General features: G+C 45.5%; 1 protein-coding gene across 3 annotated transcripts in view; it reads right to left on the reverse strand.

The window, feature by feature from the left end:
* The window catches only part of NCBP3 (nuclear cap binding subunit 3), a 105,373-nt gene that overhangs the window by 50,370 nt on the left and 29,654 nt on the right, over window positions 1–25,349 (reverse strand). For 2 of the 3 annotated variants that reach the window (XM_082244496.1, XM_082244495.1), the window contains exons 4-5: window positions 19,413–19,532; window positions 1,331–1,440 (exon numbers count right to left, since the gene is read on the reverse strand). In XM_082244496.1, coding sequence (XP_082100622.1) covers window positions 1,331–1,440; window positions 19,413–19,532 — 230 coding nt within the window. The remainder of the gene's footprint in view (window positions 1–1,330; window positions 1,441–19,412; window positions 19,533–25,349) is intronic. The other variant, XM_082244497.1, reaches the window with a different exon arrangement.

The following is a 25,349-nucleotide window of genomic DNA, read 5'->3' on the forward strand; positions in this document are numbered from 1 at the left end:
AATATTGTTATTTTTTCAAAATTTACGCTCTTTTTTGTTTATAGCGCAAAAAGTAAAAATCGCACAAGTGATCAAATACCACCAAAAGAAAGCTCTATTTGTGGGAAAAAAAGGATGTAAATTTCGTTTGGGTATGGCGTCGCACGACCGCACAATTGTCAGTTAAATTCGCATAGTGCCGAATCGCAAAAAATGGCCTGGACGTAAGACAGCAAAATCCTCCGGTGGTAAAGTGGTTAAGGATCTAGGATATCCAGTGCATCACCCAGCCTGGCTGTTGATTGTAGTTCACACAGAAAAATAGAGAAAAAAGTAAAAAACTCCATTTAAATAGGAAAAAATGCCAGGCCCGCAGATCCCAGCAGAGAGTCAGATCCTTACTCCTGACTAGGCAGAACAAACTGGAGTCCTACAGCAGAAGTGATGGTATACGTCCTGGGACTGCCCCAGGGGCGTAACCAAAAGGGTTTTTGCCTAGTCCTACTCCTAGGGAGCGAGAGCATAAGCCCAATGGTCTGAAGAATTGAAGCGGTCTGTCAGTGAACGAAAGAGAAAGGTCATTTTTAACAACATTCAATTACAATATGACTTGAGTTGCAATTGTATATGCAAATTTATTTTTTTACTATTTTTTTTCCCCCAACGAAAGTGGAATTACCATTTAAAGTATTTGCAGTTTTACATTAAGGAACAATTATGGACAATTTTAAGATACAGCTTTTCACAGATTAATGAACCTCTGCCTAGCTTTACTTCTGAGAAACTCTGATTAAGATGCTCTTTTTATATAGTGCACATGTGAGCCGCTCAGGCTGCTAGGATGTATAGTCCTGTGCCTTCTGCTAAGACGCTGGGGGCGTGGCTTTGTGGGGGTAAATGTTGAGACTGCCAATTGTTTATACACAGCAGGTCTTGTTCTGATGTGCAGCTCCCAGGAACTTCACCTCTTATTTGTTATGCTCTTTTTATGCCCAATCAGGTTATTAACATGTTGCCAATTAACCTAATTAGTTGCAAAATGTTCTTCCAGCTTTTCCTTGTTAGTACCACTTCCTCTGTCAGCTTTATGCTGCTCTGTCTCAAATTTTTTGGGATGTGTTGCTGCCATCAATTTAAAAAATTACCTTATTTTTTCTTGAAATATGTTTTCTTAGTTTAAACATTTGAAATGTTTTCTATTTTCTGTTGTGAATTATTGCCTTCTGTTTTTATTTTACACAGCGTCCCATCTTTTTTGGAATTGGGAGTTGTACATCTACAAATATTCCTCCTCTAATTCGCATTGCTTGTAAACAAAATCCTAATAGTTGACCATCACTCTACACTCAACTCTTACCGTGTTCAGGGGGGTTTTGTTGGGCTCTTCCTCTACATCACTAGGATTATCTTCATCCACTTCACCTTCTTCAGTTTCATCTCCAGAACTGTCATTGAATCGATCTAGGAGAGCAGGAAAACATTCACAGGCTGCTTGGTCCTACAGCAGTAGAGTTTAAACTTTAAACACTTAACGCACGGCCTATTTCAAAATGACGGCTGGGCGGTTGTTTAGTTTTCCTGACTGGGCATCCTAAGACAATCTTTTAGAATGTGTCGATCGCCAGGCCGCGCAGGGGCATGATCGGTCACCGGCTGTGTCCACAGGACATGGCCAATGATCGAAAAGAGTACCGGCCCGCTGCAGGTACCATTGGACCGCCGTGACGAATCACAGCATGTCACATGACAGTTGTACATGATGGCTAGCTTCCTTTCAAGCCATCCAATGTGTACAAATGTGCTGCTAGCTGTAATTTAGCAATATGATCACATGGTACAGACAGGGCCAATCACAGCCCATCTGTACCATGTGATTAGCTTTGTCCAATCACAGCTAAGCACAAAAAAAAAAAAAAAAGGCTGAATGAATCGGTTTCATTCAGTAAAATGCTTGCTTATAGCAATGTAATGCATTGCTATAAGAAAATATAAGGTGTAAAAAAATAAATACAAAATCCTTATCACTGCCCCAGAATAGTACAATGTTACTCTGGTAACGCTATATTGCTCTGGTCAGTGTTAAAAAAAAAAAAAAAATAATGATACACTTTTTTTTTTCATACTGTCACCAGTCAGTGTCCACGATCACCGCCACAACAGTTTTATAATGACACTGTACTGCACTGGTGAAGGAAAAAAAAAAAAAAAGTAAAATATTTCTTTAATTACTTAATTTTCCAAAAATTTATGACCAAAAATTGCAACTTCAAAAAAAAAAAAAAACCCGCCATGCCTCTTACTAAATACCTTGGACTTTTAACTTTCCAAACATGGGTTGTTTGGGGGGGTATTTCTACTGTCCTGGCATTTTAGGGCCTCAAGAAATGATAGGCCATCAGTACATCAGGATTGATCAATTTTCAGATATTTATCTTGGGCTTGTGGACTATAGAACTTTCCTACAGACTAAATAATATATACAGTATCTCACAAGTTTCACCCCTCACATTTTTGCAAATATTTTATATCTTTTCACGTGACAACACTGAAGAAATGACCCTTTGCTACAATGTAAAGTAGTGAGCGTGCAGCTTGTATAACAGTGTAAATTTGCTGTCCCCTCAAAATAACTCAGCACACAGCCATTAAAGTCTAAACCAATGGCAATAAAAGTGAGTACACCCCTAAGTGAAAATGTCTAAATAGGGCCCAATTATTTTCCCTCCCCGATGTCATGTGACTTGTTAGTGTTACAAGGTCTCAGGTGTGAATGGAGAGCAGGTGTGTTAAATTTGGTGTTATCACTCTCACTCTCTCATACTGGTCACTGGAAGTTTAACATGACACCTCATGGCAAAGAACTCTTAGGATCTGAAAAAGAATTGTTGCTCTACATGAAGATGGCCTAGGCCAGGGCTTCCCAAACTTTTTTGGGCCGAGACCCACTTCTGAATACAGTTATTTTTTCGGGACCCACTTGCTTGTAATTGAATATTCTAAAGCGCTACGGAATTTGTTGGCGCTATATAAATGCAAATATTAATAATAATAATGCATATTTTAAAGGGAGGGGGATGTTAAATTAAAAATATCAATTTATTTTTGAATACACATAAATATAAGGCTATATAGCACTCACCCCCCTTCCTCTCCCAGCAGTCCACAGTGAAGGTGAAGCCCCTGTTTGCCCTCTCCAGGGCCCAGCACACCTCACCCAGAGTCTCCATGATGAGGAGCTCTATGCTGGTCTTGGTTCCTGGCTCTTCTTCTTCAGATCCTCTACTGGGGTCACAGAAGCTGCTATGAACTCCTGACACCGCCAGGCCACCTGGTCCTCCTATGACACCAAGGCTGCTGTCTCTGTCCGCTATAGCTGAGAGAATCCCACCTCCAGTCTAGTCACCACAGCTGCTGCCAGCAGGACCAAGGAGCTGGGTCTGCACCCCATGAACATATCCTACATAACAGCCAACATACGTACTCACTGATGCAAGTATCCTCCTCGTGGGAAATGCAGACCAGCCTCCGTAAACTGCGTGGGCGGAGTCTGAATCCATCGCGATTTGACTGCTCTGGCTCTCTGTAATTTGCGTGGGCTCGCACAGCACAATTTAAGCAGGCCCGCTCTCAGTCATTTCCGGCTCATCGTGACCCACTCAAATGCAGCTCGCGACCCACCAGTGGGTCCCGACCCACAGTTTGGGAACTCCTGGCCTAGGCTATAAGAAGATTGCCAAGACCCTGAAACTGAGCTGCGGCACATTGGCCAAGACCATACAGCAGTTTAACAAACCAGGTTCCACTCAGATCAGGCCTCGCCATGGTCGACCAAAGAAGTTAAATGCACGTGGGGTACTATTCTTGCCTAAGATGTCGTGTGCCTTCTGAGATGCAGCGTCATATCCAGAGGTCGTCTTTGGGAAAAAGACGTATGAGTGCTGCCAGCATTGCTGCAGAGGTTGAAGGGGTGTAGGGGGGGGGGGGGGGGGTCAGCCTGTTAGTGCTCAGACCATACGCAGCATGCTCCACCATATTGGTCTGTATGGCTGTCACCCCAGAAGGAAGCCTCTTGATGATGCACAAGAAAACCCGCAAACAGTTTGCTGAAGATAAGCAGACTAAGGACATGGCTAACTGGTACCATGTCCTGTGGTCTGATAAAACCAAGATAAACTTATTTGGTTCAGATGGTGTCAAGCATGTGCGGAAGGCAACCATGTGGAGTACAAAGACAAGTGTGTCTTGCCTACAGTCAAGCATTGTGGTGGGAGTGTCATGGTCTGGGGCTGCATGAGTGCGGCCAGCACTGGGGAGCTACAGTTCATTGAGGGAACCGTGAAAGCCAACATGTACTGTGACATACTGAAGCAGAGCATGATCCCCTCCCTTCGGAGACTGAGCCCCAGGGCAGAATTCCAACATAACGACCCCAAACACACCTCCAAGACGACCACTGCCTTGCTAAAGAAGGTGAGGGTAAAGGTGATGGACTGGCCAAGCATGTCTCCAGACCTAAACCCTATCAAGCATCTGTGGGGCATCCTCAAACGGAAGGTGCAGGAGCACAAGGTCTCCAATAGCGACCAGCTCTGTGATGTAGTCATGGAGGAATGGAAGAGGACTCCAGTGACAACCTGTGAAGCTCTGGTGAACTCCACGCGCAAGAGGGTTAAGGCAGTGCTGGAAAATAATGTTGGCAACACAAAATATTGATACTTTGGTCCCAATTTGGACATTTTCACTTAGGAGTGTACTCACTTTTGTTGCCAGGGGTTTAAGACATTAATGGCTGTGTGTTGACTTATTTTGAGGGGAAAGCAAATTTACACTGTTATAAAAGCTGTACACTCACTACTTTACATTGTAGCAAAGTGTAATTTCTGCAGTGATGTCACATAAAAAGATATAATAAAATATTTACAAAAATGTGAGGGGTGTACTCACTTTTCTGAAATACTGTATTTATTTGGGATATTTTCAAAGAAATGAAGCAGAATACATTTTGGCTAAATGAACAACATTTATTTTCAAAATTATTTAACAAGAAAAAAAAAACAGTTTTTGCCCCCAAAAGTGTCTTTTTCCATTTAGCAAGAAATAAAACCATGGGGTGATTAAATACCACCAAAAGAAAGCTCTATTTGTGTCAACAACAATATAAAAATGTAGTTTGAGTACAGTATTGCATGACCACGCAATTATCATTCAGAGTCTGATAGTGCTGAAATCTGAAAATTGGCTTGGGCAGGAAGGGGGTATTGAAGTGGTTAAATTGATTGTAAAAGGAAAAAAAAAAAAAAAACATTGTCATACTTACCTGCTCTGTGCAGTGGTTTTGCACAGAGCAGCCCCGATCCCCCTCTTCTTGGGTCCCCCTCTGGAGCTCTTGTCCCTTCCCCCTTGCCGAGTGCTCCCATAGCAAGCTGCTTGCTAAGAAGGCACTTTGTGTGTTCTCTGAGCTGGCTCTGTGTCCATAAGACAGAGTGTGGCTCAGCCCCACCTCACTGGCCGTGATTGACCAATGGCAATTGAGACCTGGGAGAGCCTTGGCTCTCTTGCGGATCACTGGATCGAGATCGGGCGTAAGAATTGCTAAGAATCCATTAGAGAGCCATCCATTCTGGTAATGACTAACTTTAAAGGGTCAGACCACACAAAGCTGATGTTTCCGCTTTCTCAATTTGTGGGAAATGTTAATGCCTAACTCCAGGTTTACTTTAGTTTTTTTTAGGCCAAGCAATCAGCACTGTATAAACTATATGTAGCATCAGCTACATACAAGCACGGTGTTCTTTCAGCAATAGGGGGACTTTCCGTTTGCTGCAGGAGCAAAACTAAAGGCCCGTACACACGTAGCGATTGTCGGCCGTAAATATTCGGCCACCGACCGATCGGCCGATTGTCGGCTTGTTAGTATGACGCTTCCGGCAACCGACTGCGACTTTTCGGCCGAACAGAATCTGGTGTGCAGGCATTAAAATTTTTGTTGGCCAACACCAGAACGGCCGATTGTTCGCCAGTCAGTACAGAATTCGGCCGACAAACAGCAGATGAGCAAGACTGGGCATGCTCAGAGAAGAAAAAACACACGGAAAGTTAACCATCACATGACATCACTTCTGCAGTCGGCTGTTGTTGGCCGACAAAATTCGTGTGCAGTCTTTAGCGCTTTTCAACCGACAGGACAGCACCGGACAAAAGACGGCTGATCGTTCGGCCGACATTCGGTACGTGTGTATGGGGCTTAAGTCGAAATAACTCTATAAATACAAGGCTTCTTCCGATTGGCAGTTTTGCTATGAGGGCACACTGAGAAGAGGAGCATGGACCGCCAGCGTGGGACCCCAGAAGAGGTGGTTTGGGGCTTAGTGCAACAAAACAATTGCACAGAGCAGGCGAGTACAACATGTTTATTATTTTAATCCAAATTTAACACTTTAGCATGCAGCTATAATATGGATCTTTAATAAAGATGGAACTGCAGACATCTCACAGAGACATCCAGGCCGTCCACGGAAGTTAACACCTCGACAGGAGCATCTTTTGGTGAGATGGGTTGAAGAAAATCATCGTGCAAGTTCATTGCAGTTGGCTAAATAAGTAGAAAGCCAAACTGGAGTGATTGTTTAATGTGACACAATATGGATTACACTGCAGAGTAATGACATGCATGGATCTCATCCAGGAAGAAAGCCTCTCCTAAAGCCCATGCACAAAAAAGCCCGCCTAGAATTTGCCAGGGCCATACTGAAAAAGAAGACTACTGGCACTCTGTACTCTGCAGTTATAAGACCAAGATAAATGTTTTTGTAACTGATGGCTTCAAAACTGTATGGCGTCACAAAAGTGAGGAGTACAAATATAAATGCATGGTGCTACCATCACTCGGTGCCCATGATCATCGTGCACTTTTCCAACACAAAAATGATACAAAAAACACATCTAAGTCCACTGTTGCATTTCTGCAGATGAACAGGGTGAAAGTGATTCAGTGGCCAAGTATGATCGGAACCCAGCCGAACACCTATGGTGGGGATCAGTGAGATGTCCCGCCACACAGAATTTTGCTTTTAGACCAAAGAGTTCACTTTTGGTCTCATCTGACCAGGAGCACCTTCTTCCACATGTTTGCTGTGTCCCCCACATGGATTCTCACAAACTGCAAATGGGACTTCTTTAGGCTCGCTTTCAACAATGGCTTTATTCTTGCCATTCTTTTATAAAGGCCAGATTTGTGGAGTGCATGACTAATAGTTGTCCCATGGACGACAGATTCTCCCACCTGAGCTGTAGATCTCTGCAGCTCCTCTAGAGTTATCATGGGCCTCTTGGCTGCTTCTGTGATTAATGCCCAGCCTGTCAGTTTAGGTGGACGGCCATGTCTTGGTAGGTTTGCAGTTTTGGCATACTCTTTACGGATGATGGATTGAACAGTGCTCTGTGACATGTTGAAAGCTTGGGATATTTTCTTTTAGAACCTTACCCTGCTCTAAACTTCTCCACAACTTTATCCCTGACCTGTCTGGTGTGTTCCCTGTTCATCATGTGGTTTGTTCACGAAGGCTTTCTAACAAATCTGAGGGCTTCACAGAACAGCTGTATTTATACGGAGATTACATTGCACACAGGTGGACTCCATTTAATAGTTAGGGGACTTCTGAAGGCAATTGGTTACACTAGTTTTTAGTTAGGGGTATCAGAGTAACGGGGTATGAATACAAATGCACACAACACTTTTCACATATTTGTAAAAAAAAAAAAAAAAAATTAAAACCATTTATCATTTTCCTTCCACTTCACAATTATGTGCCACTTTGTATTGGTCTATCACATAATATCCCAAAAGAATAAAATGGAATTTTTGACTTACAGTAAAATCCATTTCTCTGATGTTCATTGATGGACACAGCTTCTTAGTTTCATAACCATTGGGTTATACTGCCCCCTACAGGAGGACACCAGGCAGAAAAAAAAAAAGTCTGGCTACACCTATGGGCAATCCCAGGGTGTATACTCCCTCTCCCTGCTATATGTACTCAGTTTTGTTACAAGCAGTGTCAGAAGAATTACAACTCCACAGAGGGGTGGGTGCTGTGTCCATCAATGAACATCAGAGAAATGGATTTTACGGTAGGTCAAAAACACCATTTTCGCTTTTGTTCATTGACAGACACGGCTCCTGATCTTCATAACCATTGGGACGTCCCAAAGCAGTGTTAAAAATGAGGGGTGGGAACAGCAAAAAAATTCCCAAGGCTAAACAGTAGGCAACAGGAGCTCAACCAAAACAACTTGAGCTCAGCTGAAAAAAATACATCCTCAAGCGGATAAGGTCCTCTAAAAACAGCAACCTTTAAAACCTTGCGGCCAAAAGAAGAATCCGCAGATGCCAACACATCCACTTAATAGAACTTTGTGAAAGTGTGCACCAATGACCAGGTAGCCGCCTTGCATACCTGCGTCACTGACGCCTGATGACGGAAGGCCCAGGATGCACCATGTGCCTGAGTAGAGTGCGCCTCGACAGGGAAAGGAGGAACCTGACCCCTGATGGAATAGGTCTGAATAACCGTCTGCCTGATCCATCTTGAAATGGTCGCAGAGGAAGCGGACAACCCTTACCAAGGCCCATCCGTGAGCACAAACAGTGAGTCGGACTTCCTAAAAGACTCTGTAGCTGCCAGGTACACCCTAATTGCCTGGACCACATCCAAGGCATGCAAGGCAATTTCATATGGATGTTTTGGCCAGGAACACAGGGAAGGCAACACAAAGACTACATTTAAATGAAAATCAGACAACCTTTGGGAGGAACGACAGACAGGGGCGAAGAACCACCTTATCTCTGTGAATCACCAGTAAGGTGAACAACTGGATAACGCCGCCAATTCTGACACCCTGCACGCAGAGGTGATCGCAACCAAAAAAAGCCACCTTCAGAGACAGCGTACGCAAGGAAGTTTCCCGAAGATTTTTAAAGGGAGGCTTCTGGAGGACCAAAAGCACCAAAATTAGGTCCCAAGGTGGCAACGGAGACGGCACTGAACCAAATGTCAGACAACCTGAAGACCACGGAGTGTGTGGCCAAGGGTCGTTGAAAGATGACCGCCAAAGCTGACACCTGGCCCTTGATGGTACTTCAGGCCAATTTCTGTTCAACCACCTCCCCCGTTGAAGGTCAAAATCAGAGCCACCAAGAAGGAGCGAGGATGAACATCAAGAGACTCACACCACGCAATGCAAGTCTTCCATGTACGATGGTAGATTTGAGAGGTAAATTTCCTAGCTTTTTAACAGCATTGGAATCACCGACTCATATAAACCTCTATCCATCAGCACCTTTTCGTTCAACAACCTAGTCATCAAAGCCAGTGACTGTAAAGCAGCATGGGAGATTGGTCCTGGGGATAGCAGATCCTCCCTGAGAGGACGCTTCAAAGGAAGGTCCGCGACCAGCCTCACCAGATCGGCGTACCAAGCTTGGGGAGGCAAGTCTGGAGCCAATAACATGACCGGAATCCCTTCTGCCTCGATCCTGTGTAGAAGTCTTGGCAGAAGCTTGAGAGGAGGGAAAGTGTAAATCAGACAATACCCAGCCCACTGGGCCACCAGCACATCCGTGGTGTCCGCCAGAGGATCCCATTACCGAGCTACAAACCTCTGCCCCCTTCTGTTGAGCCGAGACACCAACAGATCCCCCTCGGAGATGCCCAACCAGAGACACAACTGATGAAGGATCTCCAGATGAAGGGAACACTCTCCTTGGTCCAACCCCTGCTGACTGAGGTAATAAGCTTGCCAGTTTTCCACCCCAGGAACTTGCACGGCAGAGAGGGCTAGAAACTAACCGAACCGTTCTGCCCACCTTAAAATGAAGGCTACCTCCAAAGCCACCAAGACACTTCTTGTGCCCCCCTGGTGATTGATATAAGCCACGTCCCTGGCACTGTCTGATTAAACGCGCACTGGACATCCGTCCAATGGTCCAGGCACAGTCGGATTGCTCGGAGTTCCAAGACACTGATCGGCAGTCTTGACTCTTCCAGTGTCCAGAGCCCCCTGAGCAGAATTTTTGCTGAGGACGCCTCCCCAGTCGGACAGGCTGGCACCCGTGGTGATCACTGTCCAATAGAAGGGGAGGAAGGATTTGCCCTGCCGAAGCACAGGAGAACAAAGCCACCATGTCAGGGACCATGTATGGAACTGTGCAAATGAAACCACCTCAAAAAAGGTAGACACCATCAGGCCCAGTACCTGCATGCAAGTCCGGAGGGATGACCATCTACTGTACAGCAGGAGACGAATTGCAGCCTGCAATTTCTGGAGTTTATCCAGAGGTAGGAACATCCTGGCTAAGGCCAAGTCCAGAGTCAGAACCAGACAGTCCAGCTTTGTGGAAGAAACCAGAGCAGACTTCTGAAAATTCAGAATCTAACCGAACTCCCACAGAGTTCATAAGGCGATTTCCAGGTTTTCCAACAGAGCGGTAGGAGACTCTGCTCGCAGGAGGCCATCCACGTAGCCCAGTACCGCAATCCCCCCGTTGGCGTAACAATACTAGCACCGGGGCTAACACTTTTGTGAAGACCTGAGGAGCAGAGGTACCAAGGAGTCCGTGGGCTCGGAAACCAGCGAATACATTGAATACAGCAAGAGGAGGCCCTGAAAGGCTTCGAGCCCTTGCCAGTCGACCCTGAGGAAAGAAAAAAAACATTTAAGAGCCAAAGAGGAGGGCCCACATCTACGACAAGGTCCTCTTTCCCCCTGTGAGACCAAAGGGAATCTGCGCATCTGTCGCAGCTGCAGCCTCCACCTTCAAGGTCTTGCGCACAGATACAATCAGTGCTTCTACCAGTGCCTTTTGTGCACGGTTGCAGATGTGGATGAATCATCAACTATCTGAAGATTCCGGGCGCGTGGTCGCAGACCCAGCAGGGAGACCCACATCCGCGACGGCCAAATCAGATTCAGGATCTGATTAGACAGATGAGGCAGGGGAGGGTGGGGGGGGTGCTTTATGCTAGCCCGTCGCTGAAAGCCACCTCCACCCGGGACACAAAGGACTCCAGGACCGCCGTAAGTGCATCGATGGATGGTTCAGAGAGGGGATCAGGCGGGGAGATGTGCTCCAAAGACTCCAAGAGCCACCAGGGAAACCCCAGAAAAAGTGTAAAACACTGCAAAGGGACTACCCCCACTGTGCTGGCAGCACCACCCGGTCGCCAGGCACAAATCGATCCTCAGTAGAGAGGGAGAGGACCCCACCAGACTCACTACCCAGCAAAAACAGGCACCTTCAGCCACTAGGACCCTAGACTGCACCCCACGAGCGGCGATCAGGAGGTGAAAATATCCAGGAGTCACCCACAGGGCTCCACTGTCATGGCTGCCTCTATTTTCAATGGCAAACCACTGCAAAATGGCCACCGGACTACAAAAACATGGCAGCCGCGAATAGAGCACACAGGCTACAACAAAATGGCGGCCCCGCACGGCACCATGAGGCTCCCAGGAGGGATCCCTAGGCTTCAAGGACAGGCCCAGGTAGGACAAGGGGCACCAGGTACAAACCCCCCCCCCCCCCGCACATCCATGGCCAGTCCCAGGCGGGGCAGCCCCCCTAATCACCAGTATAGCGTCCTTCCCCCACCCCAGGAGGAGGACCAAACCACCCACACAGCGCCAACATAAGTGGAGGGGGGGGGTGGAAGGACAGGTAAAGGGGGGGTGGAAGGAGGGGAACCAGGAGTGCAACAATCCCAAGGAGGGGCCCACGTCCACCCCAAAACCCTCCAGGGGGAGAGGAGGGGACAGCTACTCATCATGCCAGGAACCAGGCGGGCACTGGTCCCGACAGAACACCTCGCCATAGAAATGTGGGGGCTGTTGGAAAATTTTCAAGGGCTATGAATACTTTTTCAAGGCACTGTAAACCAAAAATCCACAAAAAACAGGATACAAATGTTATAAATTGAGTTGCAGTTCTGTCAGTAAAATAAGTACTTGATCCCCTACCAACCATTAATATTTCTGGCTCCCACAGACTGGCTGTTACAGTATGTGCTCATGTGGTACACAGGTTAGTCCTATCAATTTAGGAAGGTGTTCCTAATGACAACTCGTTATGTGTATAAAAGACACCTTTCCACAGAATCTCTTTTTTCCATTCAAATCTCACCATCAATGGGCAAGACCAAAAAGCTGTCAAAGGACGTCAGGGACAAGACTGTAGCCCTGTACAAGGTTGGAACGGCTACAAGACCACCAGCAAGAAGCTTGGTGAGAAGGAGACAACTGTTAAAGAGAATATTCACAAGTGGAAGAAATACAAAATAACCATCAATCGCCCTCAGTCTGGTACTACATGCAACATCTCGCCTCATGGGGTAAGGATGATCATAACAAAAGTGAGGGATCAGCCCAGAACTACATGGCAGGAGATTATGAATGATCAAGGCAGTTGGGACCACAGTCACCAAACAAACCATTGGTAACAATACGCTACCATAGATTGAAATCCTGCAGCACACGCAAGGTCCCCCTCCTCAAAAAGGCACATGTACAGGCCCCTCTGAAGTTTGCCAATAAACATCTAATTCAGAGAAGGATTAGGAGAAAGTGCTTTGGTGAGATGAGTAAAGTTCATATTCCCATCGCACACCTTCCTGATATATAGGCACATGTATGAGTGCTGAAGCGATCACTAGCTGGACACTGGATCTGTTACAAGAAAATACATATTCGCCAGCACACCATGGATCTTGCAAAAGCAGTCTAAATTCGGTTATCAGCATGATAACTTCTGAAAAGTTCTTGACACTGGAGATTAAAGCAGATGAAAATTTGTGTCCGGGTGGGTGCTATAAATAGATTAGCACCCACCCGGACACAAATCTTCAATCAGCTGTCACACAGTGTATGCTAGGACTCCACTCCCACAGCTGAAACAAGAACAAATTCTAATTCAATGTTCTTTCTAAAGAATATAGCACGCTGAAGACAGATCTACATATAGAACTTATGCAGGGAGATTTGTTTCATCCCTGTGTATCATCTGAGGCTGTTCACTTCACTGGGTATATGAGGGTTTACATCCACTGAGGATTTAGGAGGAGATCAGTAAAAAGGATTAGTCCAAAATCCCTCCATAGATGTGTGCAAACCTGGTAATCAACTACAAGAAACGTCTTCTTGCCAAAAAGGGTTTCTTTACCAAGAAGAGTCATGTTTTGCTTGGGGATCAAATACCTATTTTACTCACTGAACTGCAACTCAAATTTAGACCATTTCTATTGTGTTTTTTGGGGGGGGATTTCTGGTTGATATTCCATCATTTAAAATACACCCATGATAAATTATAGACCCTTCATTTCTAAGTGGGCAAACTTACAAAATCTGCAGGGGATTAAATAATTATTTTCCCATACAATACAAAAATACAAAATCTGCAGGAGATTAAATAGAATTTTTGTAAGAACTTACCGTAAAATTATTTTCTCTGAGTCCTCTGACAGACACAGCCACTTCATAGTTTCCTCACAAATGGGTAAAGCCCAAGAGGCACTCATAGCTCTAGTAGAATATGCCCTCACCGGGAAAGGAGGTACTTAACCTTGTAGTATATAGGCCTGAACAATAATCTGGCTGATCCATTTGGAAATGGTTGCAGCAGACGCAGCTGAACCCTAACGAGGTCCCTTAGGAAGGACAAACTGGTAATCAGACGTCTGAAAAGATCCCGTGGCTGACAGGGGGAACTCTGATTCATCGAACCACATCCAGCGAATGCAAAGCAAAATCCTAGGAATGCTTGGGCATCGCAAAAAGGCAAAACAACACCTTCAACGAGGTGGAGGGCAGACACCACCTGGGGGGGGGGGGGGGGGGGGGGATTGGTTGGGCCGCAGAACAACCCAATCCCTATGAACGGCGGAAGAAGGTGAATGGCAAGACAGAGCCGCCAACTCAGACACCCTGGGAGCAGAGGTAAGAGCCACCAGAAAGGCAACCTTCTGGGATAGCAAAGGCAGAGTACTATCTCTGACACATTCAAAGGGAGGTCATAGCAGAACGGACAAAACCAAAGTCAGATCCCACAGAGGTAAAAGGAGGATCCCCTCTGCGGAGCCAGATGACGCACCCCTCAAAAAAAGGTGTGAAGGAGTTAGTCGCCAAGGGCCGTTTGGAAGTAAAAGGCTAACGCCGACACCTGACCATTTACCGAGCCAAAAGCCAAACGTTGCTCAACTTTCTGCAGAAAGCTAAACCCCTCGCTACCGAAAGGAGCGAGAATGCATCAAAGCCCTACCAGTGCGTCTGAGGCAACGGCCATAGGATCTCGAGCCCTGGTCACAAACCTGTCTACCGTGCTGTTTAGACAAGACGCGAACAGATCCACCTCCGGAGTTCCCCCATCGGGCACATAGGAGGCGAAAAACAGCCGGAAGCAGGGACCATCCTCCCTGATCCAGAACCCGACGACTCAGGTAATCCCCCAGCCAGTTCACCATTCCTGGAACGTGAACCGCGGAGAGTGCAGGAACATGTACCTTGGCCCAAAACAATCTCGACCACCTCCCTGGCTGCCCAGGCACTCCTGGTGCCCCCTTGACGACCGATAAAAGCCCCAGCTGTGGCAGCGTCGGACTGCACCCGAAACCAGAGACCGGGCAGCTGAGGCGTTCAATGGAGCAGGCAGAGCTGGAACACCCCAAAGCTCCAGGACACGGAGCGGTAAGGGAGTGAGCGACAGATTTAACAGGGTCGGATGAAAACCCGCTCTTAACCGTAAATCGTTTAGATACCCAAGGATCGCAATACCTTTGTGCGGGAACAAGTCTAACACCCCAGTCAAAACCTCGGTGAAGACTCATGATTCCCAGGCACTGGGAACAGGGGTGAATTAAAAAAAAAAAAACCCCTAAAACTTTTCCAGCCAAGGAACCGGCACCACCACTCCCTGCGCAAGTGGAGCCCGCACCGCCTCCCTGGGATCCCACAAATGATCCAGAGATAAACACACATGGTGCAAAGAACCAGCCTGCCGGGCGAGACCAAAATACGGTCTGGAACCCTGAACGAATTTGTTCGTGAACCCATGAGTCCTGAACCAGAGATGCCTAGGGTTCCGAAAGGCAACGCAGACGTCCACCCACCCCCTGAAATGAGTAAGGGTGCCCTTCAGGCAGAGGAGGAATTGTCCACCGAACCGGACGGGCTAGTCTCAGGCTCGTCCAACCAAGCCTTCTTGTCCTCTCCGGAGGCTCTGAATGGAGTTCCTTTTTCCTGCGCCCGAGACACGAAATAGCCCCTGGTGAGCCTTGAAAGAAGGTCCCTGCTTACCTCGGGGTGCCTTAGCGTTCGCGGACTGGGGGAGAAGAGTACTCTTACCCCCAGTTAGACCCTTGATTAACTCATCCAAGGAGTCACCAAAAAGGGGTTCCACCAAAAAGGGAAGATCAGACACGGCCTTCTTAGAAGCCTGATCCGCCAAACAGCTACTCAGCCACCCCATGCGGCGAAAGGCAATCCGCACCGCAGACACTCCAGCGACCAGGGGAGCCTCGTCCAGGGCCACATCACACAGATAGACCATGGCCTGAGCCATCTGGTCCGTGAGCTCAATGAGAGTTGGAGGAACCGACTCAGCCAGCAAGTTGCTTTTAAGCACCTTAATCCATTTCGCAACCGTCTGAGAAACCAGGACGGAGGCGAACACAGGCTTGAGGAGCAAGCCCACCACCAAGTGTAGGTGGCGGGAAAGCGATTCCATGCACCTGTCCGCCGGGTCCTTAAACACTGGAGAGTTCTCCAGGGTACCACTGTGGATTTATTCAACCAAGAAAAACAGTGTGATCCACCTTAGGGGACACTGTCCAGCGACTGGAAACTGAGTCTGCGAAGGGGTAACGGCACTGAAAGCACTTGGGCACCGCCAGCACGTGCTTAATGCGCCGCCATTGCTCGTTCACAATATAGTGAAACTCCTCGGGACAAGGGAAAAACCTGACCCATCTTCTGGGCTTTTCGGGAGCCGAAGACAACCCGCTTTCCTGACTGTGTGGGCAGATCATCAATTTGCAAAGTCTCCCTGACTGAGTGAACCAGTGCATCTACCAGCCTGCGTTCCCGCGCTGCAGCTGAAGAGGACTCATCCTCCTTGCCGTCTGAGTGTGAGGACAGGGACCTCTCAGGGAGGGCAGTGTCCGTGGCAATCACATCAGGTTCTGAATCAGAAGACAGAGGGCATCTGCCTTTTTTGAATAGCAACTTGTGACATGACAAGATCTACCTTGGATGCCAAAGCAGCTATGGCTGCAGACAGAGGCTAGGGAAGGCGATCCGGACATCCCGGATGCACAAACAAGATCAGTAGGGGAATTTTTGCTCTGGGACTCCATATAGGCAAATGTACAAAAAAAAAAAAAAAAAAAAAAAAAAAAAAAAAGGTACACACTGGCCGTTTAAATCCACGGGTGTGGTCCGCACCGCTATATCGCGCTACCGATTTAGCTAGCAGGTACACTGATAGAAGCCAAATGTGTCTGAAGAATGGCCAAAAAAAAAAAAAAAAAAAACCCCCTTACTGTGCCAGAGAACTGAATCAGCTACCGCTCTCCACGCTGTCTGCAGCAAGTGAAAAATGCTGGGAGGTGCAGCAAGTGAAAAATGCTGGGAGGAAGTGACCAAAATCACAAGAGGCCGAATCCCCCTGATCCACAATAACCGGGTGCCATAGGAAAGGCACAGGGAAAATGGCCGCTGCCCATACAGCACGGCCTGCCCACATCCAAGATGGTGCCCAAAAACGGAGCCCACACACAGCAAGGCAGAAAATGGCTGCTGCCCTTACAATGATGCAGCCTGGCTGCCCGCTCCCAAAATGGCAGCCGAAAACGGTGCCAGCGATCAGGAGCCCAGGGAACAAGGCCACCGCAGGAATCCATTACAGGGATCCCCTAGGACAAGGTAGTAGCTATACAGCCCCCCCCCCCACAGGCGTTAAACATCGCTATAGCGCCCCCATCAGGAGCAGGGAGGGCAGGACCCATCCTGACAGGCCAGGGGGATCTTACAGAGACCACAGCTCTGCCATCCCCAGGAGTGGGCCCAGATCTCCTCCACAGATGACTGTCCCAGGGACATGGGGTAGTTATCACTCACCATACCATGGACCGGGGGTTCCGCTCCGAAGCAGCTTGCCTCCCACCCAGAGTGGGGGTGCTGACAGCCAAGAAGGGTATGCTGCACTAAGGGTATTCCAGGGTGATGCCTCCCAGCGAAAACCTCTGTTGGCAGGCTCGTCCCCATCCGTCGGGGCATCGTCGTGGCAAAGCCTGGGCGGACCACAACCTGCTCACGCTCGTTGGCCAGGCTGGGAGACCATAATGATCTAGAACATCCAGTGCGAAACTCCAGCCAGGCTGTCACCTGCAGTTCACCAGGAGGATCCCCCTGACACTAGCTAGCGATAGTGAGTAAAGAAAAATAAACAAACATTTCTCAAAGAAAATAAAAAACTGAGACCGGAGTCCCAGCAGGGAAACCTAGGTCCTACTCCTAACACTAGGCAGCAAGAAACTGATTAGTAAGCACGATGTGTCTGGGGTAATGTCTGAAGGGACAGCCCCTAAGGGTGTGTCTAGTTAAAAGTTTTTCTATGAGTTTCACTGCCTAGTCTTACTCCTGTAGAGGGCGCATTACCCATTTGTGAGGAAACTATGAAGTGGCTGTGTCTGTCAGAGGATGTAAGAGAAAATTATTTTCCCTATAATATACATACACACACACGAGCAAGAAAGCGTGCGAGCGAAAGAAAGAAGAAAGAGAAAGATGCAAAATGATAATTACAAAATGAAAATAAAAATTGTGTTGACCATAAAACTCCATGTCTCTTTAAGTGCTTCCTTAGTAGCTCCCACAAATAGAGCTCCTAAACAAGTCCTTGATCTGTGTGCCCTCCATCACACGTACTCTCACCTGAGAGGTATGACCACACTATTACCTATTGTCTGTGTAGGATTTCGTCCCTCAGAGAGATCCCCCTGAGGAAGCACTGTGACTATGTGCTGTAATGCATAGGGGAAGGGCTTGATGTCACAAAGCTCTTTGGAATTGTGTGGTTCCTACACTAATGAGACGATTTTTTACTGGTGAACCTGTGTATTTCTGGTGTATTGCATGCCAATTATAGTGTGGTGTGCTGGTAGCACCTTCTGCGAGTGTATATTTGTGAACAAATTCAATTTAAAGATAGAGAGCTTTGTTATGGCACTTTTCCACTGCAAGTACCGTCTCGGCTCTACTCGGCCCTGCATGGCCGGGTTTGCTTTTCCACTGTTGGTACCGCATGGTACGGTGTTGGAACGGTTCGGTACGGTTTGGTATGGTTTGCTTTTCCACTAAAGTAGTACTAAAGTTAAGTGGGTGGGATAACAATGATTCTCTGACCAATCAGTGGTTAGTAGTGACTGCATGCAAAGGATTGTGGGATATGGTACCTGTATGATACCTCTTGGAACCACAATCGAGGTGGTACTGTTTTAGAGAGCCGTACCGTTCAGTTCCATGCAGTGGAAAAGCGCAGCCGTACCGAACCGTTCCTACACCGTACCATGCGGAACCAGCAGGGGAAAAGCACAAAAGCGAGCAGAACCGTTCAGTTCCATGCAGTGGAAAAGCGCCATTAGTGGTTCTTTTCTATGTACGGATGCATGGAGGCACACAGGGCTGATGCAGCATATTAGGAACGCTTTTGGCGCAAGTTCTAGTCCTGAGAGGGACAAAAGCCTACACAGACCATATGTAAAAGTGTGGTCATACCCCTCAGGTGAGCTCATCTGGTGGAAGATCAGGGATTTGTTTAAGAGCACCACTTGTGGGAGCTACTAAAAAGGTAGCACTTGAGAGACGCACATGGTTATGGTCAAAACTTTATTTTTTATTTTTTTATAACTTTGCATCATTCCATTTATCATTTATCCCCCCCACCCATCATCCATTTTTTGTGTGTGGCACCTATAGACTTTATTTATGGACTGGAGTACTTATTGATTTTCTTTCCCTTTTTTTTTTGTATAGAGTACACGCACATAGATTTGTGGAGATATCTATTGTTTCCATTTAGATTTTCAAGCGAATGGTGAAGCGCAGCATGTCTTTTGTTTGATTTCACATATAGCACATTTAGGAGAGTGTGGTAAGCGAGCAATTCACCCACATTATTTCATTTTAGACACTTACTAAAGTTGTTTGCATTTTGTTTTGGTATAAATATTTTCTTTCAGAAAGCAAATTTTGGCTTGTTACACTCAATCCACCCCAGATAATCTAGCATTATGTACACATTTGATTTAATGTATTGTGGTAAGATTAGGATGCAGTATAAATAAATACAAAATACTATACCCAGTTAAGGACTCAAAGTTGGTTACCTGCTTTGGATTTTGTGGAGGGACTTTCTTCATCTTTTTTATCCTTCGTATCTACTGGCATAGTGCTCATATTTAACAGTGCACGAGCTGCAGTCACTTCATCAAGCCAGACCACATTGCCTACAAGAAAAATATTTTCTCAAAATGAATACAATACAAGAAAACAGTAAGCTTACTGAGTTTGAATGCAGAAAAAATTAAAGGATAAGCTCACTTTTACAAAAAGGGAGGGGGGCTGGTGCATTTGTAACACGTAAGGCCAGGCATACACAGTGCAAATTTCTCTGTCTTGCAACCAAAGGGTGCAGGAAAGAAATTTGCAAGATTCCCTTATCAACACAGATGGGGTTGACAGGGTAATCATCAATTGTCTTCTGCCAGCAGAGTCAGGCTGGGGGGGGGGGGGGGGGCAGTGAATATAGCTAATGGCTATAGCAGTCGATAACTGCAAGAGAATCCAGCAGGCTGGTTGTACCCAAGTTGATTGATCAACTTGGTACATTCAGCCTGCCCATTAACGGTTCAAATCTCGGCTGGTTCCTGCTGATTCGACCCGTGTTCAGCCGGGCCTTATACCCTGAATATAGGTGTAACATGTTACAAAAGGTGAAATGATCCTTTAAAGCCCTGTGTCTGAAACTGTTACACAGCTTTGCTTTACATTTATCACGTTTCACCATTCGCAGTAAACAAAAAGTGAAAATCACTTATCCACCCATAAAAGTTCCTATTTATTTTATCTGCATTTGGCTTAAAATGAATATTGAGTTTGCACGATTTTCTTTGCGGTTAAAACTTCAGGTAGTATAGACCAGGTGCTTTTTTTTTTTCTATTTATTTTATTACATGCACCTATTTTTTTTTACACTTCACCACTTGCCGACCATCAGCAGGACATATACTGCGGCAAGTCGGCTCTACTGCGTGAAACAATGTACCCGTACGTCGTTTCGTGCCACAGCCAGTGGGCGCGCCGGACACCGGCGATCGCTCCCCAGAGAGAACGGCTGTCTGCCTATGTAAACAAGGCAGACAGCCATTCTGTCAGAGATGAACACAGGGATCTCGTGTTCTCAGTATTTAGGAACACGGGTCTGTGTTCATTTATTTAGTCCATCCCACCCATAATGAGAAAGCACCCCCTATGGACACACTTAACCATTTGATCGCTGCTGGTTTTAACCCCCTTCCCTGCAGGTGTCATTAGTACAGTAAGTGCATATTTTTAGCACCAATTACTGTAGTAATGTCACACTGGTCCCCTCAAAAGTGTGTTAGATGTCCGATCTGTCCGCCCTAACATCGCAGTCCTACTAAAAAAAAAAAAAAGTCGCTAATCGCCGCCATTAGTGATAGAAAAAAATAAATAAATAAAAATGACATAAATCATCCCCTAGTTTGAAGACACCAATCAATATTGACTTTATAGGTTTATAGCACAAAAAATAAAAACCACCTCTGGCACCTCTGGGAGTATCCAACACGAGCACATTTTCTTTAAAATAAAAACCACAGAGGTGATCAAGTACCACAAAAAGAAAGCTCTATTTGTGGGAAAAAAGGACATCAACGTTATTTGGGCACAGCGTTGCATGACCACACAATTGTCAGTTAACGTAATGCAGTGCTGTATCGCAAAATATGGCCTGGCCATTAAGGGGGTAAAATCTCTCGGTCCAAAAGTGGTTAAAGAGAAAGTAAACTTTCATCTTTAAATTTTACCTATAGGTAAGCCTATATTAAGGCTTACCCATAGGTAGTGTAAATATCTCCTAAAACGTGCACCGTTTAGGAGCTATTTACTGAGCTAGCAACCACTCTGAAGGAACAGCCACCCGTGCCATTTCTTTAAAGCATTGTGCTGGAGTGATATCATCGTGGCTCTGGCCTGTCACAGAGCTGGAGCTGCGAACCCGGAAGGAAGACCGGGTAGAGATGGACACTGCCTTTAGCAATGGCATCACATCGCTGGAATGCTTCCTTTTCAGTTAAGTTTAACATAATGTGCTAGTATGCGTTGCATACTAGAACATTATGCCTTTGCCTTACAGGTAAGGAAAAAAAAAAAAAGTGCAGCGGTTTACAACCGCTTTAAAGAAACTTATGTGTGTTACCTTTGTAATCACATATGTAAATCAATAGAATCGTATTTTTCCTATATGTAGACATTGTGCTTATTGATGTTTTATTGCTCTTCATTCAGTGCATGCCCATCAGTCTTCTCAAACTAATACAATGTCTAGTTGACTTGTGTAATTTTATGAATTTTTAATTACAAAGTTAATCTGGAAGGATTCCATCTGTATGTTTACCCATACAGAAAGCCCACAGCGTAAAAAAAAAAAAAAAAAAAACCCTGAAAACGAATGCATAATGTCACCAGATAGCCTTTAGTGTTAAAAATAAACCTACAAAAATAATGCACAAAATTTATCAGGAAATACAGTTGACCAAATTGGCAAAGATTGTGAAGAATGACTGCTAGGCAAATACTGCAATAGTAATACACTACAGTTTTGTAAATTAGGGTTCCACGCTAAGAACCTGTAACAGTGTGGGAGTTGTGTCATTTCTACGCAGCCAATCAACATAGCCGAAGACTTCTTGCCCAGCAGAAGAACAGGAGAGAATGAAGCTACATGGAAAGGGGGCAAGATGGGAGAGAGTGTGAAGCAAATGTTGCATCATTACAGCAGGACATTTGCCCATTATGTCAAAAGCTCCAGTGTGTCCAAATTAGTGTTTTAGTTCAGCTTTAACTGCTTCCTAACCATGAAACCCAACAATAGACCTTACAAGCTCAACTCCCACCAAAACATTTTTTTATACAGTGGGATAGAGGCACTCAAGTTTTATTGCTGTCTGTGTCCCCATTGGACAAGACAGGAAGAGCAGAGAAACATTCTCAAAACATTAAAGTAATAGCGGAGTAAAAAATCTGACTTTACCCTACAGATAGGACTATAAAAAGCCTTATCTGAAATGGCTCCAACTGGCGTTGTTTAGTGAATAGTGAATACCAGCAATAGCTTGAGCCAATGACTCTTTAAATGCACAGACAATGAGTGTCCCATGGATCCACAGTGCGCCATGACAGGATGACTGAGAAATCTGCTTTCTTCAGTCAGGCCGTATGCTATGTACATGAGACAAGAACAGCTATCACCCTGAGCGTTATGTTTTCTGCAGGCCGTGGGCAGGGTGCATGTTAACCACTTGACCGCCAGAAGATGATTTACCCCCCTTATGACTAAGCCATCTTTTGCGATACGGTACTGCGTTACTTTAACTGGCATGCAATGCTGTACCCAAATAAAATGTAGGTCATTCCCTCCCCACAAATAGAGCTTTCTTTTGGTGGTATTAGATCACTACTGCGTTTTTTTTTTTTTTTTTTGCGCTATGAACAAAAAAAGACCGTTACTTAAAAATGTACATAGGCGACGCTTTAAACATTTTAACGGTTACCTGTTTAGAGTTACATAGGAGGTCTTGTGCTAGAATTATTGCTCTCACTCCAACGATTGCAGCAATACCTCACGTTTGGTTTGAACGCCGTTTACATATGCAGGCACGACTTACCTATGCATTTGATTTTGCGCGCAAGCACGGAAGGACGGGGCGCTTTAATTTTTATTACTTTTTCTTTTTTTTTTTTTTAAAGGGACAAAGTAAAAATAAACAAGTGTTTATGATTACTTTTATTGCTGTCACAAGGAATGTATACATCCCTTGTGACAGAATTCTTAATGGGGGGATCTGGGTAAAGGACCCCAAAACCCTCCTCTGCACTTAAAATCATTAAAAACACCAAGTTTGGCTGTTTTAAATGCTGTCTTTTTTTTTGCCATCTTTAAGGGTCCAATAACTGGAAGTGATGTCATGACATTGCTTGCGGGTTTTGGGTCGGGTCTTCGGCCAGCCGGTGGAATGCGCCAGCAGGTCGCTCGGGTGTCCAGGTGGGGCGGGAGACCAGGGCGAGCCACGGAAGGCAGCGGTAGGAGAAATAACAAATAAGCAGCTCCTTAGCCACATTGGTTATTACAAGAGAGCCGACCATCGACTCTAAATGGTACTGGGTTAATGCCACTAGCTGCAGACATCACCCCAGTAAAACCCCTTGAAGCCGAGGCCGCATATTTACTTTCCTTTGGCGCAAAGGGGTTAATAGACATGCACTGAAACATATCGGCTGAAAATGGTGCTCTGCATTTTGCCGATAGAGAAAAAAAATGTGTAATTTGCCACGATTTTACTGTGTTTATGGGGATTTTTTTTTTTTTCTTTCTTCGGTCATGTGACTCAAAAACCGCATCAAAAATGTAACACGGGTGCAAAATTGATGCGTTCTTTCTGCATTTACAATGTATTTAAAGATTTTAGGTGCACTTTTTCTAACTGACCAAAAATGCAGCAAGCAAGATTTTTAACCCCACAAACGGAAGAGCAACTGACCATGAGTGAAGACATACATAGAATTTAAAAGGGATGCATTTTTCTTGCGCTAAAGGTGCAGATAATGGTGGACAATAAATTCATATTCATTTAAAGTTACTAAATCCAGGACCATGCATTTCACTACATTTGGTCTCCCACAGTACACCGAAATGCAATAGTATATATTATATACACCCACAGCTTTTTTTCAGTGGGAACGCAGTTCCGCCACCTCCAGCACTAAATGTATGCAATGGCAAGGAGTGCTGGGTTTTGCTACATGGTCTATTTATGCTGGAGGGGACCTATTCCTGCAGGAGGGTTTATTGCACCTGGGGAGGTCTAGTGTGGCTGCTGGGGGAATCTGTCTCTGGAAGAGATCCTTTTGGGGTCTATTGTTGCTTGGGTGGGTCTTATGTTGCTAAAGGGGTCGGTTGTTGCTAGGAGGGATCTGCTGTTTAAAGGAGCAGTCTATTGCAGCTGGCTGCTGGAGGGTCTATTGATGCTGTCAGCTGGGGGATCTGTTGCTGCTGGCGGGCAATTGTCGCTGGCTGGATCTATTGCTGCTGGGGGGTCTATTATTGGCTGCAGGGGATCTATTTTACTGCTTTTTTGTTATCATTAACAAATTCCATACAAATTACTTAGTACCACAAATGTTACTTGGTTCTGTATTTTCTAAAAGGGATGGCACTGGGAGGCGGGTAGAACCAAGGAATGGTTCACGGAGGTAGATAGGGGCAGAGACAAGGGGTTAGTCTGAAAAAGGGAGTTCCTGCCATATTCTCTGAGAAAAAAAAAAGCATTATATATATATATATATATATATATATATATATATATATACACATACACACACACACACACACACACACACTGCTGGATACTTTTACTCAGCAGCAGTTAGAGCAGTCTTGTGACCTCTATCAGTATCTGGTTAAAGCTTGAAGGAGGAGTTCTCACTCTCCCCTGATTGTCCAAGGATGTAGGATCCCTGAACCTGTGTCTGGACAGTGCTGATTGGCTCTGTGTTGATCACATGCACTCAAGAAAAAAACAAACTTTAGCAATACACACCAAACAGAGCATGTGCAGCTTGCCCTCAAGGCTCTGTTCTATCAGGAAATGGTTTTGGGACTGTGGCAGAAGGGGAGGATCAAACAGCCTTATACAATTCAGAGGATTAACCCCTTAGATTACACTGAGTATAACAAGCATGCTTCACTGCATATACAGACTGATTTTACTGTTGTGGGTTTAGTAAGAATATTGCAGGATATTAAAAGTTGAATACAATTACATATAATTATATATATATATATATATATATATATATATATATATATATATATATATATTTTTTTTTTTTTTAAAAACTAATTTTCGGTTTCGGCCAAGTGCATCTTGAATTTTTGGTTTCGCCAAGAAAATTTCCATTCAGTGAACCTCGAGTTATCAAAACCAAGCATGTTCAGCTTTGTCCCTGAGAAACATGACAGG

Source organism: Pelophylax lessonae (assembly GCF_965119305.1).
Source record: "Pelophylax lessonae genome assembly, chromosome: 2".
In the NCBI taxonomy this organism is placed as follows: domain Eukaryota; kingdom Metazoa; phylum Chordata; class Amphibia; order Anura; family Ranidae; genus Pelophylax; species Pelophylax lessonae.